The following is a 19,363-nucleotide window of genomic DNA, read 5'->3' as shown; positions in this document are numbered from 1 at the left end:
GCCTGCCTGTCTGCCTGATGAGCCTGTCACATCAAAACAAACAAAATTTAAAAAATATGTCACACTGTTCTCAGTCTGCCGCGGCACACCTGAGGATCTCTCACAGCACACTAGTGTGCCACGGCACACTGGTTGAAAAACACTGCTCTAGGGGTAGCAGGTAAAACATAATTTTCAGAACTATTTATGAAACTATAATGACATTTTATTTATTTTTTTCTGCCATGGTTTGATGTCCTTGAAGTGCCATTTAGAGACACCATTATATTACAGAGAAATGTATTATAACAGAATATGATGGTAAAAGGAGAATCCGCTTTCTGTGTGCAGATCCCATGACATACAGTCTTGCAAGCAAACTTCACTATTTCAGGTTTAAGTCAATAAAACGTATTGTTCTCGTGAAACTCTAATATTTGTCATCTAACACGTTTATCGATCTGAAAATTTGAGCTACCTTATACTAATATTTGTTCTTAGGCGTTAACTATGCAAATGCACCACTGTAAACACTATTCCAGAACTGTTCAATCATTTGGGTCTTGTAATCAGTGCGCAGGAGATATTTCAATGTAAGTAAATATTTGCAGTATTTGCATACAGCGTGCTGTTTTTTTTTTTTTTGCCTATGCTATAGTCACTATGTTAAGGAATTTCATGCTGTTGCTTTGGCTACTTGCAAGGGATTTTCCATTTATTTGTGTTAGGTACTTAGGGCAAAGGCAGTTTGTAAACAATGATCAGTATACTGAATAAAACATGGTTGTGGATGATAAAGGTTTGGTGTTTAACATCTATATCAGGCATAAGAATTAAAGGGACAGTTCACCCAAAAACCATCTCCCTTTTAAATTATTCCCAATGATTCTTTTTACCTGCTAGAGTGTAATTAATTGGTTGCAAGTAGCTCCTTTACTCATATTTCAGCATTTGAAATAGCTGATTTAGCTTGAGGTTTCCCAACCTATACTGAAAGTTTTGATACTGGAGTATATGCTATTGACAAGCCTAAGTAAACAAAGCCAGCAGAAGAAGTTACACTCTCAGTGGGATGCAGGATAGTTAAGTAATAAAATGATAATTTTCCATTGTTCTCTCTATGTATTGAGCTTTGGTGTTCCAGACAAATATAAGATAAGGAAGCAAGTCTGTGTACATAAAAGTGATAAGATAATGAGATCTGATATTACCTTAAGTTCAACCCCTTGTAATAGGCTGTGGTTTCAAAGCACAAAACCAGCTACTTCATATACACAAATAAGCATGAACATGCAATTTCTTAGATATTTTATACACTGCAGTTGATATAACAAGTCATTTAAAATACATTAATGGAAAAACAATTTTACAGTGTACTGTCCCTTTAAGAAAATGTGCTGTAGATAAGGATTCTCTATATCATTTTTAAAGTCACATGATTAACCAATTTGTATACTGAAGTTTATAATTAATTGATCAAAAATGTAGTAAAAGTTGTTGAATAAATACTGAAACAAACATTTTGTAAGCTGTTTTTTTTTTTAATAGTCCTCCCCACCTATGATTATTACCGAAGTGTCCAGACTGCTTCTGTATAGAGAGAAAACACAGTAATAATTGTATCTGTTATAGGCAAATAAAGGGGCAATAATACAAAATGTTCTAATTTGGCATATTGTTTTATTATTGCCCTATATAGCTTGAATAGCCGTAAAGGGGTTAAACACTGTTAAAGTCGGCTCTAGGCTGGCAGTACTCTACTGGTTCAGAAATGAAAAAGTCTACTGACTCTGAGCCAATCCGCCAGCATATTTGCATAGCAATCACAATCCTTTTTAAGGGGTTGAGGGACTATTATATACAGTAGAATTGTATAATCAACAAATGCATGATTAAAGGATAATGCAATAACATAGTCTGAATTTAATTGAGTTGTAGATTATTTTTATGACACATTTTAATGTTATGGGGGGGATGAGAGTATCATGTAACAGCCATCAGCCAATCACAAAATGTATATATGAATATAATGTGAACTCTTGCACATGCTCAGTAGAACCTGGTGCCTCAGAAAGTGTGCATATAAAATGATTGAGCACATTTTGATAATGGAAGTATATTGGAAAGGTTTTAATAACTAAATGTTCTGTCTTAGAGTTTAATTTTGACTAAAGTTTCCCTTTTAAATGCATAGTTTGGTTCAATAGTGCAATAATAAAAACTCCTTTGTGCTCGATTAATAAAGCAGCGGTCATCAGACCGCTGCCTCCCTGCCCTGTTCTCCACCTCTTAGGTGGAGAATTTAAATCTCTCTCAGATTTTTTCCGACTGGGGAGATTGACAGCGTGATTGGCTGTGTGCGGGCAGGGGGCGGGATTGTACAGGAGCGCTTGTATGCAGAGGAGAAGCCGTGCGTACATGGTGACTATCTATGCATCTGCCCGCACATGGATGATACGTCTGGCTCTTTGTGTCATGGTAATGACTGTGCATTATAAAGTCGTTAATGTAGATATGAGCAAAAAGCCCACTAAATGGTGGTATCTAAGTAGTTTTTATTTATTATGTGTGACTGTTTTAACCCATTGTAAACTGTTGAAATTTAAAGGGACAGTAAAGTCAAATTTTAACTTTAATGATTCAGATAGAGCTTGCAATTTAAAGTGAATGTAAATTTTGATGCTAAAGTGCCCGGTTTTTAAAAATTTGATTAAAAACAGGGGCACTTTAATTCATCAAAATTTACATTTCACTCCTGTTGTGAAAAAAAAACCTTAGCTTTTAATCTTTACAGCAGCTCCAGCTTCCTCCACCCGTCGCAAAGCCTCTTCCTGGTCTAAAATGAGGAATCCGGCTTCCTCCAATCACAGCATTGAATCAGACACTGATTCTCCTGGGGGGAAGCCGTGATTGAAGGATGACATATCCATCATTTCTGACATCAGAAATGGCTTGCAACGACCGGAGGAAGCTGGAGCTGCTGTCAAGTTTAAAAGTTGTTTGTTTTTTTTTCACGACAGGAGTGAAATGTAAATTTTGATAAATTAAAGTGCCCCTGTTTTTAATCGAACTTTTAAAAACCGGGCATTTAGCATCAAAATTTACATTCACTTTAAACAACTTTCCAATTTACTTCTTTTTTCAAATTTTGTTCTCTTGGTATATCTTATTGCAACATTATTTGTAACTTTGTTATACAATATTGCAAAACACTGCTGCCATACTGAGTACTAAAGATACATGCACACTCTAGCTCTTATGGAACTACCTAGTTTTACTCTTCAATAAAAGATACCATGAGAACAAAGCAAATTTGATAACAGAAGTAAATTAGAAAGTTGTATAAAATTGCATGCTCTATCTGAATCATGAAAGTTTAATTTTGACTTTACTGTCCCTTTTTAACTTTGTTGTGCCCATATAAATGCTTATTGTTGGAAGAATGGAAATAGCAGATAAGAAGGGAGAGGTAATTCTATATAAAACCTAGAGTTAAAGGGACATAATGTTTATAATGATTGTCATGTGAAAGAGGAGCATTTAAATGTGATGTGTATTATTTAAAAAAAAAAAACAGTTAAGCAAAGCCATTTTTAATGTAAAGCTTAAAGGGACATTCCAGTCAAAATTAAAAAGCACATAGGTGAATTACATCTTTGAATAGGAACATATTTACAATATACATGTATTAGCAAAAATGCTTCTAGTAAGTTATCACTGTCTTAGTATTAGCATTTTCCTCTGCACGTGCATGTGAAGCATAGCTAGATATTATCAGTGCACAAGCATTTTAAATACCGCAGCTGCTCAGAGCGCCAGTGGGATTTGTATCATCTCAGCAATTAACAAATTGAGTCATTACCAGATGGTACAAACACCTTAGGCTCTCTGAGCAAGTGTTGTGTATAAAATGCTGGTGCACGGTGCTATAGATTTTATTAGAAGCATTTTTGCGAATACATTTAAATTACAAAAATGCTTCTATTCAAAACTGAAATACATTTATGTGGATTCCAATTTTGGCTGGAATGTCCCTTTTAAAATGAATTGTTTAAGCACAATACCCGTTTTAATGTTGGTTTAAATTTGTAGTTTTGAGTTTCAGGAATAGACGTTCTATAAAATTGTTGGCTGCACTTGAGTGTTTCTTAATCAATTTCATTGATGAAGTCAGAAACTTATGAAATTATAAAAATTGATTATTTTTTTTTAATGGCGACCCAAACACATTTGAACACAAAAAAAGAAAAGATTCTTTGATTTTAAAAGTAAAGTGAATATCAATACAGCAATGTTACAAGTATATAATTATTTCTTATTAAATTTGAGATTTGTTTGCTAACTGGCGTTTTAACAAATACTTTTTTTTTCTTTCTATTTTAGAGCCTCCTTATTGGACACAGCCAGAAAAAATGGAAAAAAAGCTTATTGCTGTGCCCGCTGCTAACACCATTCGCTTCCGTTGCCCAGCGGCTGGAAATCCCATGCCTACCATCTACTGGCTGAAGAATGGCAAGGAGTTTAAAGGGGAGCACCGGATTGGAGGCATCAAAGTAAGACTTCTGTTTTGTCCTCTACAGCTTTTAAATAAAGTTCTGTATTAACAATTCTGAGGAGGATCTACTGCACTATATATTTTTATATATGGTATGCACTGAATTTGTATGCTTAACATAATAAAATATATTTGTTATACAAGCTTCAGGGTTTAAAATGTATGGGAAATTGTTTCCTTGTGTAGATTTTATATATGAAGTAGTTGTTTCTGCTAACTGAAACTACAACCCAATACAATAGGTTGAGCTTGCAAGGAAAACAAACTTCAATCTTATCTAATTATTTACACACAGTCTCTTCATTATTTTATTTAGCAATGTTTACTCAAAAGCTAATACTTAGAAAGAATAATGGCAAATGAAAATTTTAGTACCTGTCTGTCACAACCCTCACTAGAGCATTATTTAATCTAAACCTTCTTGTTTACATAGTCTTTTTTTCTAACCAGCATTTAAGTACAGAAATGTTCAGCATAGGTGGGGATACAACAGGAAAAATCTGCTATTACAAATAAACAGTTAGTAGTAGACAACCCAAAGTATTGATCTAGGCCCATTTTGGTATATTTCATGCCACCATTTCTCTGCCAAATTCGATCAAATATAAAAAAAAAAAAAAACATTTTTCACAATTTTAGGTTTCTAACTGAAATGATTTACAAACAGCTTGTGCAATTATGACCCAGATGGTTGTAAATGCTTCTCTAGGATCCCCTTTGTTCAGAAATAGCAGACATATGTGGCACTGGCGTTTTTTGTTTTTTGGTAATTTAGAAGACCGCTAAATGCCGCTGCGCACCACACTTGTATTATGCCCAGTAGTGAAGGGGTTAATTTAGGTAGCTTGTACGGTTAATTTTAGCTTTTAGTGTAGAGACCAGCCTCCCACCTGACACATCACACCCCCTGAACCCTCCCTGACCCCCCTCAAACAGCTCTCTTCCCTCCCACACCTCACAATTGTCACCACCATCTTAAGTACTGGCAGAATGTCTGCGAGTACTAAAATAAAGCTTTTTTTTCTTTTCTTTTTTTCAGTTGAATCTGCAGTGTTGGATCCCCTCTTAGCCCCCAACCTCCCTGATACCCCCCATACAGCTCTCTAAACCTACCGCCCTCTACCTATTTACTGCCATCTTGGGCCCCCAAAATGTCTTTTTTTATTTTATTTTAAATAGGATATTTTCTGTAGTGTAGCTGCCCCCCCTCAACATCCTACCTCCCTCCCAGATCCCCTGCCCAAAAGCCAATATGCCCCCACCTAGACATCAATGCAAAAACTTTGGCCGCATAAATCGTTAATTCGCCACATGTGCGGCAAGGCACCTGCCCCGCCTACTGAGGAGAAACGCTCCACAACCAGATCAGGATGCTGGTACATTGACAGCCCACCCGCCTCCCCTCTGCTGCTCCCACCCACCATGATTGGTACCATCAATGCCTGATGCAGAGAGGGCCACAGAGTGGCGCTCTCTGCATCGGTGGCTACAAAAAGGGATTACAGTGATTCCTCAGTAGCAAGGCATCACTGCAACCCCTTGAAAGTGGTTGGAAGCGATCAGGTATATATATATACACACACATATATATTTTTTTTAAATAGCACTGATGTTACAGCCTTGATTAACCCCTTTAGGACCAAGGACGTATAGGGTACGTCCTTGGTCACTAACTGACATTTTTTGTAGGACGTACCCTATACGTCTGGCTGTAACATCACATCAGTGCTATTTAAAAAAAACATATATGTGTGTGTGTATGTATATATGTATGTATATATGTGTGTGTGTGTGTATATATATACATACATACATACATACATACATACATACATACATACATACATACATACATACACAGGGAGTGCAGAATTATTAGGCAAATTAGTATTTTGACCACATCATCCTCTTTATGCATGTTGTCTTACTCCAAGCTGTATAGGCTCGAAAGCCTACTACCAATTAAGCATATTAGGTGATGTGCATCTCTGTAATGAGAAGGGGTGTGGTCTAATGACATCAACACCCTATATCAGGTGTGCATAATTATTAGGCAACTTCCTTTCCTTTGGCAAAATGGGTCAAAAGAAGGACTTGACAGGATCAGAAAAGTAAAAAATAGTGAGATATCTTGCAGAGGGATGCAGCACTCTTAAAATTGCAAAGCTTCTGAAGCGTGATCATCGAACAATCAAGCGTTTCATTCAAAATGGTCAACAGGGTCGCAAGAAGCGTGTGGAAAAACCAAGGTGCAAAATAACTGCCCATGAACTGAGAAAAGTCAAGCGTGCAGCTGCCAAGATGCCACTTGCCACCAGTTTGGCCATATTTCAGAGCTGCAACATCACTGGAGTGCCCAAAAGCACAAGGTGTGCAATACTCAGAGACATGGCCAAGGTAAGAAAGGCTGAAAGACGACCACCACTGAACAAGACACACAAGCTGAAACGTCAAGACTGGGCCAAGAAATATCTCAAGACTGATTTTTCTAAGGTTTTATGGACTGATGAAATGAGAGTGAGTCTTGATGGGCCAGATGGATGGGCCCGTGGCTGGATTGGTAAAGGGCAGAGAGCTCCAGTCCGACTCAGACGCCAGCAAGGTGGAGGTGGAGTACTGGTTTGTGCTGGTATCATCAAAGATGAGCTTGTGGGGCCTTTTCGGGTTGAGGATGGAGTCAAGCTCAACTCCCAGTCCTACTGCCAGTTTCTGGAAGACACCTTCTTCAAGCAGTGGTACAGGAAGAAGTCTGCATCCTTCAAGAAAAACATGATTTTCATGCAGGACAATGCTCCATCACACGCGTCCAAGTACTCCACAGCGTGGCTGGCAAGAAAGGGTATAAAAGAAGAAAATCTAATGACATGGCCTCCTTGTTCACCTGATCTGAACCCCATTGAGAACCTGTGGTCCATCATCAAATGTGAGATTTACATGGAGGGAAAACAGTACACCTCTCTGAACAGTGTCTGGGAGGCTGTGGTTGCTGCTGCACGCAATGTTGATGGTGAACAGATCAAAACACTGACAGAATCCATGGATGGCAGGCTTTTGAGTGTCCTTGCAAAGAAAGGTGGCTATATTGGTCACTGATTTGTTTTTGTTTTGTTTTTGAATGTCAGAAATGTATATTTGTGAATGTTGAGATGTTATATTGGTTTCACTGGTAAAAATAAATAATTGAAATGGGTATATATTTGTTTTTTGTTAAGTTGCCTAATAATTATGCACAGTAATAGTCACCTGCACATACAGATATCCCCCTAAAATAGCTATAACTAAAAACAAACTAAAAACTACTTCCAAAACTATTCAGCTTTGATATTAATGAGTTTTTTGGGTTCATTGAGAACATGGTTGTTGTTCAATAATAAAATTAATCCTCAAAAATACAACTTGCCTAATAATTCTGCACTCCCTGTGTATGTATATGTGTGTGTGTGTGTGTGTGTGTGTGTGTGTGTATATATATATATATATATATATATATATATATATATATATATATATATATATATATATATATATATATATATATATATATATATATATATATATATATATATATATATATATATATATATATATATATATATATATATATATATATACACGCGCACACACATTTACTGGTTCTCTGCCGTTTCTTACTAGTCTCCAACTGGTGGAAATTACCAGCCCTAGATATGGGCATCTACAAGTTAGTGCTTTCAGAACTATTTTGGTTGCAAGAATGATGCTAATATTTCTCTCTGCTGATCAAGCATGACAGTAATGTTAACGATGTGCAGGGATTTTACATTAAATCTCAATCCATTCTCAGGCTTGTTCCTCTGCTAATCCAGTCATGTGTTCCTCTCTGGTAGAGGTGGATGTAAAAGTTAGTCACTCTGGAATGTGCAGGTCAAAGATTGGCCTCGTTACACATGTGATCCTGAAATCTGTTACATTATGTTGTTTCTGGAGCCAACAGGTTTCACGTAATCCCTTGTGCACACATTGGCACTGCCAACTGCATTGATAACTAGGAAATGGTGAAAAAAAAATCTAAATTGGCTTTTTTTCATACACCACATTTGATTCTGAAAAAAATATTGGTTGATTTATTTATTTATCTTCTCCTTTTTAGATGATGATAATGCAGCAGCCTTATTTAAAGGGACACTGAACCCAAATTTTTTCTTTTGTGATTCAGATAGAGCATGCAATTTTAAGCAACTTTCTAATATAGTCCTATTATCACATTTTCTTAATTATCTTGGTATCTTTATTTGAAATGCAAGAATGTAAGTTTAGATGCCGGCCCATTTTTGGTGAAGAACCTGGGTTGTTCTCGCTGATTGGTGGATACATTCACCCACCAATAAACGAGCTCTGTCCAGGGTCAGAACCAAAAATAGCTTAGATGCCTTCTTATTCGAATAAAGATAGTAAGAGAGCGAAGAAAATTTGATAATAGGAGTAAATTAGAAAATTGCTTAAAATTGCATGCTCTATCTGAATCACAAAATTAAAAATGTGGGTTCAGTGTCCCTTTAAAAAACAAAAAACAAAAACCATAATTAAAGGACATAATGAAAGGGGTTAAACACATTCTCAAAATTGTGCTTCTACAAAAGCTCCAGGCCATTCCATATTAGGATGTGGCTGGTGTTTAGTGCATATATGCGTATGCCAGCTTGTTTGGCTTACAGCACTGTAGTACCCTGTGTGTGAATGTAGATTATATACATATTTAAAAAAATAAAGGATTACACTAAAAACAGAATACTCGTAACAAAATAGAGCCAGATTATCTGTTAAAGGGACAGTGTACCTTTTTATTTTTTTTCCCAATGCTTTATTTTACCTGCTGGAGTGTATTAAATTGTTTACAAATAGCTCCTATACCTTCATATCGGCATTTGAAATAGCTGATGTTGCCTGTGGTATCCCTAGCTATACAATAAGGGGGGTACCCAAAAGGTAGTTAATGCAACTCTTTAAGAGTGATATTTCCCAAAGATCACACTATACAATAATACAAAATACAAAGTATAAGAGTGTGTTAAAAAAGCTCTACCATTAGTTAGTTGTAATCACTGTTTGCACTATAGTATCTGAACTATAGCCAGAATATTTTCAAAGAGATAGGATTCTATATTAATATATATATTCTACGTTCTGATAAATATGCTTATACAAAATATGAATGAAAATGTATTTATTTAATCAATAATCTCCTAAAAACATTTACATATAAAAAATAATAAGGTACACCTTATACACAGTCATAAACAGTTATAAACTTATATTTATATATTCGTAACTTTCGTAGGGCTGCTAATAAATCCTCTAAATAATTTTCACAGCGTCCCCAAACTTTAAGGAGTTAAATGTGCTTAGAGTTATAATTATTTTTTTTTTAAAAATTGTATCCTGACCTTGCAACAAAGTTTATCCAATATTGCAATGTTGTATCAAGTCTTTAAGCAGGTATAATTAATAGGCGTTGTTCAAAGTGCTAATAATAACCGCTACTTCTCAGAAAATACACTTGAAAGATTTTCGTTTTAATTGGTAAGTAACTTCTTAATGTCACCAATTATTTAGTGTTAGATGCCCAAAGTAGTTTAAACACCAGAATACGAAAGGTAGAGGTATGAAATTAACTACCTTTCTTTGACCATTTACCTCCTTCTTGCGGGGTTTCAGCGTTCAGCTAGCCGTTTACTGTGGCTGTGACGTGTCTCCTTCATGTGTTGCGCTGATCCGCCAATCACCAGGGTCAAATTGCCGGTGTTTAGATTTTCAAAGTGGGGCTCCGTCCAAGTCGATCTGCCCAATTGTCAAACTAGGGCTCTGCTCAAATCTGTATGTGTGATTAGAATTTTTTAGACACAATACTGTAATCCACAGATATCCAAGCAGTTTCAGGCTAAATCTTTATATATGCCAAGTGTTCCTTACGTGATTGCCACTCCGGTGGCAATTTGCAGTTTTGCGGTTATATATTTAAGCAACGTCCATAAAAAGCTGGCCAGCTTCCACGTCTGATCATCTACGCGTTTCTGCTCGGAAGCTTTTGTCAAGATGAGCCTGTGGACTTCCCATCATGCTTTTATACCTGTTATCTTAAAGTGGTAGACTGCATATGTTCAAACTTTGAAGATTGTTTTAATTGTAAAGTTTTTTTCGTTATTTCAAGCACACTCCTTTTTACGAAGTTATCATCATTTGGGATGCAGTATACAATTCTTACATACAATATCTACTTGATTTCCCTAAAAATTAAACGGAGTTGAGCAAAATTAAGCAAAATGGCGTGATATTTAGCACTACATTATAGGATGTTAAATACATAGAAATCTCATATTTATACATATATATAAAAAACTCTTTTAAACAAAAATACCTTTGAGGATACACTAAAAAACACAAATACTTTTCAAAAAATTAATTTAGAACTAAAAAGAAAACTTAGAAGAGGATATATAATTCAAAACAATTTCTATTTAGTTCATTGTTAATTTATTTCATTAAAATTATATGGTATATTAACCCTAAAATACTAAAGCCTTAAAACATTTTTTAAAAAAATCTCTTTTTTTAAAACCTTTCATCAAAATAAAAATAAAAAATAAATATTTTTTTAATTTTTTTTTATAATATATTATAAAAATATTATAAAAATATTATAAAAATATTATAAAAACGAGATCATCTCTATAAATATACTAAGACTATATTAATACAAATAAAATAGATATACACAATTTATATGAATGGATTCAAATCTAACTCAGCATTTAGTCCTAGGGGGTATCCCTAGCTGTACTGAAAGGCTATAGAAATGCAAACATAACTAGCAGAAGAAATTATAGTATATAGATGAACTGCATAAATATACTGTGTGTGTATATATGTATGTGTGTGTGTGTGTGTATATGTATATATATATATATATATATATATATATATATATATATATATATATATATATACACTGCTACTCACTGGCTACTTTATTAGGTACACCTGTTCAAATGCTTTTTAACACAAATTGCTAATCAGCCAAACACATGGCAGCAACTCAATAAATTTTGGCATCTAGATCTGGCGAAGACGACTTGCTGAAGTTCAAACCGAGCATCAGAACGGGGAAGAAAAGGAATTTAAGGGACTTTGAACGTGGCATAGTTGTTGATGCCAGACGTGCTGGTCTGAGTATTTCCAAAACTGCTAATCTACTGGGATTTTCACGCACAACCATCTCTAGGGTTTACAGAAAATGCTCTGAAAAAGAGAAAATATCCAGTGAGCAGCAGTTGTGTGTACGAAAATGCCTTGTTGATGTCAGTGTCAGAGGTCAGAGAAGAATGGGCAGACTGGTTTGAGTCACAGGTCTTAATGTGCAAAACTGTCAACTTTTAGTCAACATAATCAGACAAAATCTTCATCCATATAGTCGACGTATCGGCCTATAAATTAAGCCTTTTTCAAGACCATATTATCTTATTTAGGTGAAAATGTTCAGGGTTCTATTGCGCCATTCACTAGCTAGTCTTGAAAAGGCTTAATTTATAATCCGAAAAGTCGACTTTATGGATGAAGTTTTTGTCTAACTATGTTGAATAAAATTTGACAGTTTTGCACATTAAGACCTGTGAGTGCCCTCAAACTGATCGAGAATTGTATGTGAATACCAAGAGAGGAGACACCCAAGCTGGAAATGATTAATATAGCTGAGAGTGAGTGCAATAATATAAATAATAATTTAATCATTTTTGTGGGGATCTGTGGGGTGTGTGTCCTATTTATATAAATGTATTTATTTAAAATGCACTGTGCCCTCTTATCATGATAAATATAAACCACTTAGTACAAATAAGTTTGCTAAACAAAAAAAAAAAAATGTTTGAAATTGTCCCTTCACTAGTGTGTGGGCAGGAAAATACTTTGTCCAGGGACTATTATTGTGGCATTTCCTGCTGCACCTTAATTTGGCTTCTTACCAAAGCCTTGCCAGTCACTTGGCAGAAAAAAGGTAACATAAAATAAGGTATCCAAGTTGCCTTGTGAAGGGTAAACACATGTAATTCACCCTTTCTCCCAACTGCATTAATCAGAACAAGTTTTACATGCTTAAACAAAGCTAACAATGTTATTTTTAGGCAATAGACTAATTGCTTGCTATGGTAACTTGTTTAGACTGGCTGCTTCCGTATGAGTTAATGTTGTTATTTGAAAGGTTGGGCAAGGTGATTGCTGTGCTTGGTAGAGTGACATTACTGTTCACAGAGCTGGCGTGGTGGATAAAAACCATTAGGTAGCTGTGGGTACTCACTTGGTCACATGACAGCTGACCCTTTGGCCTCGTTGTGGAGCCAAAGTAACAGTTGTTACCAAGAAACTTTCTCACTTTTGTCTTGGAAGTGGCTCCTGAAACCAAAGGAATGTCTAAACAAAGCCTCTTCTGACAGAGGGAATCAGGACACAAAATGATAGTGGGAAGAGAATGAACAGTCTAGAAATGTTTAACTTACCTTATCTACTTGTTCTGTGTTGTGATCATTAGAGCACACACCAGAAAACAGACTAAGTGGATTGTTGTTTGGAGGGAAAAACAAACACGTACAGCTTTACTTCTTCTTCTTCTTCTTCTTATTTATTATATTGTGTTTATTTTTTAAATGTATTTATAATCAAAAATGAAACAGGCATTCACATTGTGTTCAAATGCCAGGGTGATCAGTCTAAATGTGTATATAATTCTACAGTACTCCCATAAAATTCAACGTAGGAGATGGCACTAACTGGACTTTTAAATGAATCCTGTATGTGTGTGTATATGTGTGTGTGTATAAAACAGCCAGACCATGCTAGTTCACGTGTGCAATATAGATAAGATTGTGCTCACTCCCGCGGAGAATAATGGTTGTACAGGAACCAGCACTAATTGGCTAAAATGCAAGATTGTAAATAGCACTTTGATAAGGAGCAGTCTTAAGGGGCTTGGATACAGGTAATCATAGAGGTAAACAGTGGGTATTAAATGGATTATTTATCTTTTTAAGCTGTATCGATTTTCAAGTAGTCTGTCCCTTTAAGGAGCATATCACTGCCCATCAAAGTGCTGTGGGAGTTATCAGCTTTTCACAGATGAGCTTTGCACACGCTCTTCCTTTTTAGCTTCACAATCAAAACAAATAACTGATAGGAACACTAAAGTCAAAATTAAAATTTAATGATACAGAGAGAGCATGCAATAAAAAAAAATCCAGTTTCTACCGAGTATGTGCAAGGGTGTATACATAGGAGTCTGTGATTGAGTGATGGCTGTCACATGGTGTAGGATACAGGGAAATATGGGATTATGAAGTTTGTCATGGATCAAAAATCTACTGCTCACTGTAAACTAGAGTATGTGCTTTTGCATTGTCTTGTTATTATGCATTTGTTAAATATATGTCTGCTGTTTTTAAAGATCCTTCAACTTTTCATGCAAATTATTAAGTATTTAATACTGCTTTTTAATAAACCTTTTAAAGGGACATTAAACACTTTGAGATGGTAAATATAAAATGATAAATTACATATATTAAAAAAAAGCCTCTGCAATATGCTTTCATTAGTTAATGTGTCCCCTTTTCCTGCTATTCCATTCTGAAATTGTAATCTTTTCAGTTCCTGTTAGAAATGGAAGTGCAGAACACTGTTATATTCCACACAGCCATTGCCTGCACACTCTGGTTGCCTATTTATAACTGTCTCTAATTGGCCACAGCAGAGAAGGTAACCTAAGTTACAACATGGCAGCTCCCATTGTTTTATAGACACCAAAACTTTACACTTATTTTGTCAATATTTATTAACGAAACCTTAAAAAAATCCATTTACATGTTATTCTCAGACTAATCTTTTCTTTGAATGCTTCGTTCTATCTAGCATTTTAGTGTTTAATGTCCCTTTAAAGAAGTGTCAGTACGTTAGGAAGATTATTAAATTGTAAATTTTTATAGCATATTTTGATTTAAATATAAAAATTAGAACTCTTAAAGTACTTTGAGAGGGTTATCCGAAACTCAGGTTGCACTGTTTCCATAGTAACCTGATGCTTTTGAGTAGGCATATAGTAGTAGTAGTAGTATTATTATTAATTATTATATTTTTTTTATATAATTGTATCACCCTAAAATGCTGTACTTACAGTATTTTAAAACTGTTTGTCTCCTGATTATTAGCATAGTGGTTCCAGGTTCCCACTACTAATTAGCCGTCAGTTTTCATTATTTACCTTTTTTTGTGTGGACATTTTAATCGAATTCATATGACTGATCTGAGCTTTCATTAAGAGCATTAATATTAAAATCCTTGTTGGAATCTGTATTATCATAAGTAGGTGTACATTAATTGACCCTGGAAAGGGGGTGCAATGTGGGAGAACTTAATCGGTTTATCTCTTCCCATAAATGCCAGTAAAACAACAAGTAGTGCCTGGACCAAGAATTACTTGGTGGGGGGGGGGGCGACTCTTGAGATTTTCTGATAATTCACTTGCTGACTCAGAGAGGTTGTACCTCATCCTATCAGCTAAAACCTTTGCAGAGAGATTCGTCTGGACTGTTTCTATGGAATTTCACAAGTGAAAGCTCTTTAAAATTGCAGTCCTATGTTGAACCAAAGTAAATTTAAAGGAAAAGTATTGTTCAGGTCACAAACAATTTTTCAAACATTTTTAGTAATATTTTTTAATAGGATGTTGACTACTGCAAAAAAAAAAATCTGTTTAAGAGTGACACTGCATTTTCTTTATCTTGCATATAAAAGTAGAATTTGTATGTTAGGCAAAATGCCTGTAAAGTGTAAGTCTGTGTGGTTGTGTGTGTATGTGTATGTATGTGTGTATGTATGTATGTGTGTGTGTATGTATATGTGTATATATATATATATATATATATACATATATACAGGGAGTGCAGAATTATTAGGCAAATGAGTATTTTGACCACATCATCCTCTTTATGCATGTTGTCTTACTCCGAGCTGTATAGGCTCGAAGGCCTACTACCAATTAAGCATATTAGGTGATGTGCATCTCTGTAATGAGAAGGGGTGTGGTCTAATGACATCAACACCCTATATCAGGTGTGCATAATTATTAGGCAACTTCCTTTCCTTTGGCAAAATGGGTCAAAAGAAGGACTTGACAGGCTCAGAAAAGTCAAAAATAGTGAGATATCTTGCAGAGGGATGCAGCACTCTTAAAATTGCAAAGCTTCTGAAGCGTGATCATCGAACAATCAAGCGTTTCATTCAAAATAGTCAACAGGGTCGCAAGAAGCGTGTGGAAAAACCAAGGCGCAAAATAACTGCCCATGAACTGAGAAAAGTCAAGCGTGCAGCTGCCAAGATGCCACTTGCCACCAGTTTGGCCATATTTCAGAGCTGCAACATCACTGGAGTGCCCAAAAGCACAAGGTGTGCAATACTCAGAGACATGGCCAAGGTAAGAAAGGCTGAAAGACGACCACCACTGAACAAGACACACAAGCTGAAATGTCAAGACTGGGCCAAGAAATATCTCAAGACTGATTTTTCTAAGGTTTTATGGACTGATGAAATGAGAGTGAGTCTTGATGGGCCCGTGGCTGGATTGGTAAAGGGCAGAGAGCTCCAGTCCGACTCAGACGCCAGCAAGGTGGAGGTGGAGTACTGGTTTGGGCTGGTATCATCAAAGATGAGCTTGTGGGGCCTTTTCGGGTTGAGGATGGAGTCAAGCTCAACTCCCAGTCCTACTGCCAGTTTCTGGAAGACACCTTCTTCAAGCAGTGGTACAGGAAGAAGTCTGCATCCTTCAAGAAAAACATGATTTTCATGCAGGACAATGCTCCATCACACGCGTCCAAGTATTCCACAGCGTGGCTGGCAAGAAAGGGTATAAAAGAAGAAAATCTAATGACATGGCCTCCTTGTTCACCTGATCTGAACCCCATTGAGAACCTGTGGTCCATCATCAAATGTGAGATTTACAAGGAGGGAAAACAGTACACCTCTCTGAACAGTGTCTGGGAGGCTGTGGTTGCTGCTGCACGCAATGTTGATGGTGAACAGATCAAAACACTGACAGAATCCATGGATGGCAGGCTTTTGAGTGTCCTTGCAAAGAAAGGTGGCTATATTGGTCACTGATTTGTTTTGTTTTTGAATGTCAGAAATGTATATTTGTGAATGTTGAGATGTTATATTGGTTTCACTGGTTAAAATAAATAATTGAAATGGGTATATATTTGTTTTTTGTTAAGTTGCCTAATAATTATGCACAGTAATAGTCACCTGCACACACAGATAGCCCCCTAAAATAGCTATAACTAAAAACAAACTAAAAACTACTTCCAAAACTATTCAGCTTTGATATTAGTGAGTTTTTTGGGTTCATTGAGAACATGGTTGTTGTTCAATAATAAAATTAATCCTCAAAAATACAACTTGCCTAATAATTCTGCACTCCCTGTATGTATGTATGTATGTGTATATGTATGTATATATATATATATATATATATATATATATATATATATATATATATATATATATATATATATATATATATATATATATATATATAAATGAATGAAACGGTAACAATCTATGTTAAATGAAATAATTTTTAGAAACCTCAGGTGTATTTCAATTCACAGACTACTTTGTTGTTTTTTTTTTTTAAATTGTTTAAAAAGATAGATACCGCCTTTACTACCCATTCCCCAGCTTTGCACAACCAACATTGTTATATTAATATACTTTATAGCCTCTAAATTTCTGCCTAATCCCCTACAGGCAGCCTCTTATCTCAGTGCATTTTATTAGCTTTTTACAGTCAGACAGTGCTAGTTAATGTGTGCCATATAGATACCATTGTGTCCCTTCCCTGGAGTTATGCAGGAACCAGCACTAACTTGTTAAAATGTAAGTTTGTAAAAAGCACTGAGATAAGGGGGTAGTCGGCAGAGGCTTAGATACAGGGGTAAAACGTGTATTAATATAACAGTGTTGGTTATGCAAAACTGGGGAATGGGCTATAAAGGGATTATCTTTTTAAACAATAACTATTTTCAAGTAGACTGTCCCTTTTAAGCTTGAAATTGAATAAAAAATAAAATGAGAAGTGAAAACTCTTGATCTTTCCATTGACTGATCAATCTTTGGGTGTGCATTATCATCTGTTAGTGAACGTAAGTTGATCTATATCCTGCAGTGTTCTCTCTAAGGCCAGTTGTGTTTGCAGTCCAGCAGTAAACAGTTAATAAGGGAGCCACACCTTGCAGTCTGCATTGTGTAGTGTTTGCTAATTGCTCTAATTAACTGTTTCACTGCTGAACCGCACACAAAACTGGCCTTAGAGGGAACACCGTCTGCAAGCTTTTTATTTTATAAAGATGAGGGTATTTAACAAAATGCTGTCAAATATTTTGAGCAATGCAAACGAGCTATAATCATTGCAACATTTATATTGAGTCAAAAGAGCATGCAGCTGTGTTTTGAACATAATGTACACTTTACACAAAAAAAACCCAAAGCCTTTATTTTAATATTATTTCTATTTATTTTTTTTTAGCTTCGACACCAGCAGTGGAGCCTTGTAATGGAAAGTGTGGTACCATCTGACAAAGGAAATTACACCTGTGTAGTAGAAAACAAATATGGAACCATTCGTAAGACCTATCAACTGGATGTCTTAGGTGGGCCTTTCATATCTTAAAATATTAAACATTCAGTAATATCTGCATGTATAATGTTTGTATACCCTTTTGTAATTAAAAATATCTTTTATAGTATTATTTATTATCTTTTTGTTGTTGCCGGTCATTACAGGGTTACTTTTAGATTATGTATAAAGTCCAAACTTTCTGATATCCGTGGAAAATCCACCTATATTTAAAAACAATGGGGTATTACATTTTAAGGTTAATGTCCCTTTAAATAAGGAATGCTTTCCAAGGACTATAAAGACGGTAGTGAAGAACAGTGTTGAGCTGTGTAGTTCATTCATCAAGAAGAATTTCCAGTGTACATTGTAGCATTCATATGTATGAGAAGTCCTGATAACTTGCCTTGTTTGTGACTCTTCAGCCTGTTCAAGAGCTACTGGGTACGTGTGCTGGCTGTACAATACCTGTTTTTGTTTATGATACCGTTTGTGTTCTTCCTGCTAAGGTTTGGTAAGGAAATCATGTTCCTGGCAAACGTATAATAGATTTCTAATGGCTGCATTAGTCTTGGGCAAAACTAAGTTGTTGGCATGTTGGAGCGTCTACTGTTGGACCAGCATGCAAATTCTCCATAGATGTTTGTATATGAGTTTCAAATGCCACAATGTCTCCTCTGAAGAAGGGGGTTTCTGAGCTATCCAACTCTCACGTATAATAACATCTATGAAAAACTTTCATGTAAGTCCAATGAAAGGTAAAAAAAAAAAATCTGCCAATAGCTTTGGCAGTGTTGTTACACAAGCAGTTTGTTTATTTGAAAAAGAGGAAGGCTAGATAGTTTTTTTTTTTTTTTTTTTCTTAAAACAGAATATATAGCAAAAACTGTTATAGCGATATATATGTATTTTAATTTAAATTTAGAGCATAGATTAATTTTTTTTAAACACTTTTTTTTTTTTTTTTTTTTTAACTGGTTTCAAACGTTATATGTGAACAGAACTAAATGTAATTGCAACTTTTTTATGTTTTAATTGTATTATGCATCATTCCTTTTAAGCCATAATAAATCTGGATTCAATAAAAAAAATCCATATCTGCCAATCAAAATGTATATATTTTGATAAAGTAAATGTTTTTT

The 19,363-nt window shown here is 35.4% G+C and overlaps 1 protein-coding gene across 7 annotated transcripts in view; it reads left to right on the top strand.

Moving 5' to 3' along the window:
• The window catches only part of FGFR3 (fibroblast growth factor receptor 3), a 125,148-nt gene that overhangs the window by 67,507 nt on the left and 38,278 nt on the right, over positions 1-19,363 (top strand). For all 7 annotated transcript variants that reach the window (XM_053704228.1, XM_053704227.1, XM_053704225.1 and 4 more), the window contains 2 exons: positions 4,363-4,532; positions 18,132-18,255. In XM_053704228.1, coding sequence (XP_053560203.1) covers positions 4,363-4,532; positions 18,132-18,255 — 294 coding nt within the window. The remainder of the gene's footprint in view (positions 1-4,362; positions 4,533-18,131; positions 18,256-19,363) is intronic.

Source organism: Bombina bombina, chromosome 2, assembly GCF_027579735.1.
Source record: "Bombina bombina isolate aBomBom1 chromosome 2, aBomBom1.pri, whole genome shotgun sequence".
In the NCBI taxonomy this organism is placed as follows: Eukaryota; Metazoa; Chordata; class Amphibia; order Anura; family Bombinatoridae; genus Bombina; species Bombina bombina.
Note: the sequence above shows the minus strand (reverse complement) of the source record. Positions and strands in the feature narration are given on the sequence as shown.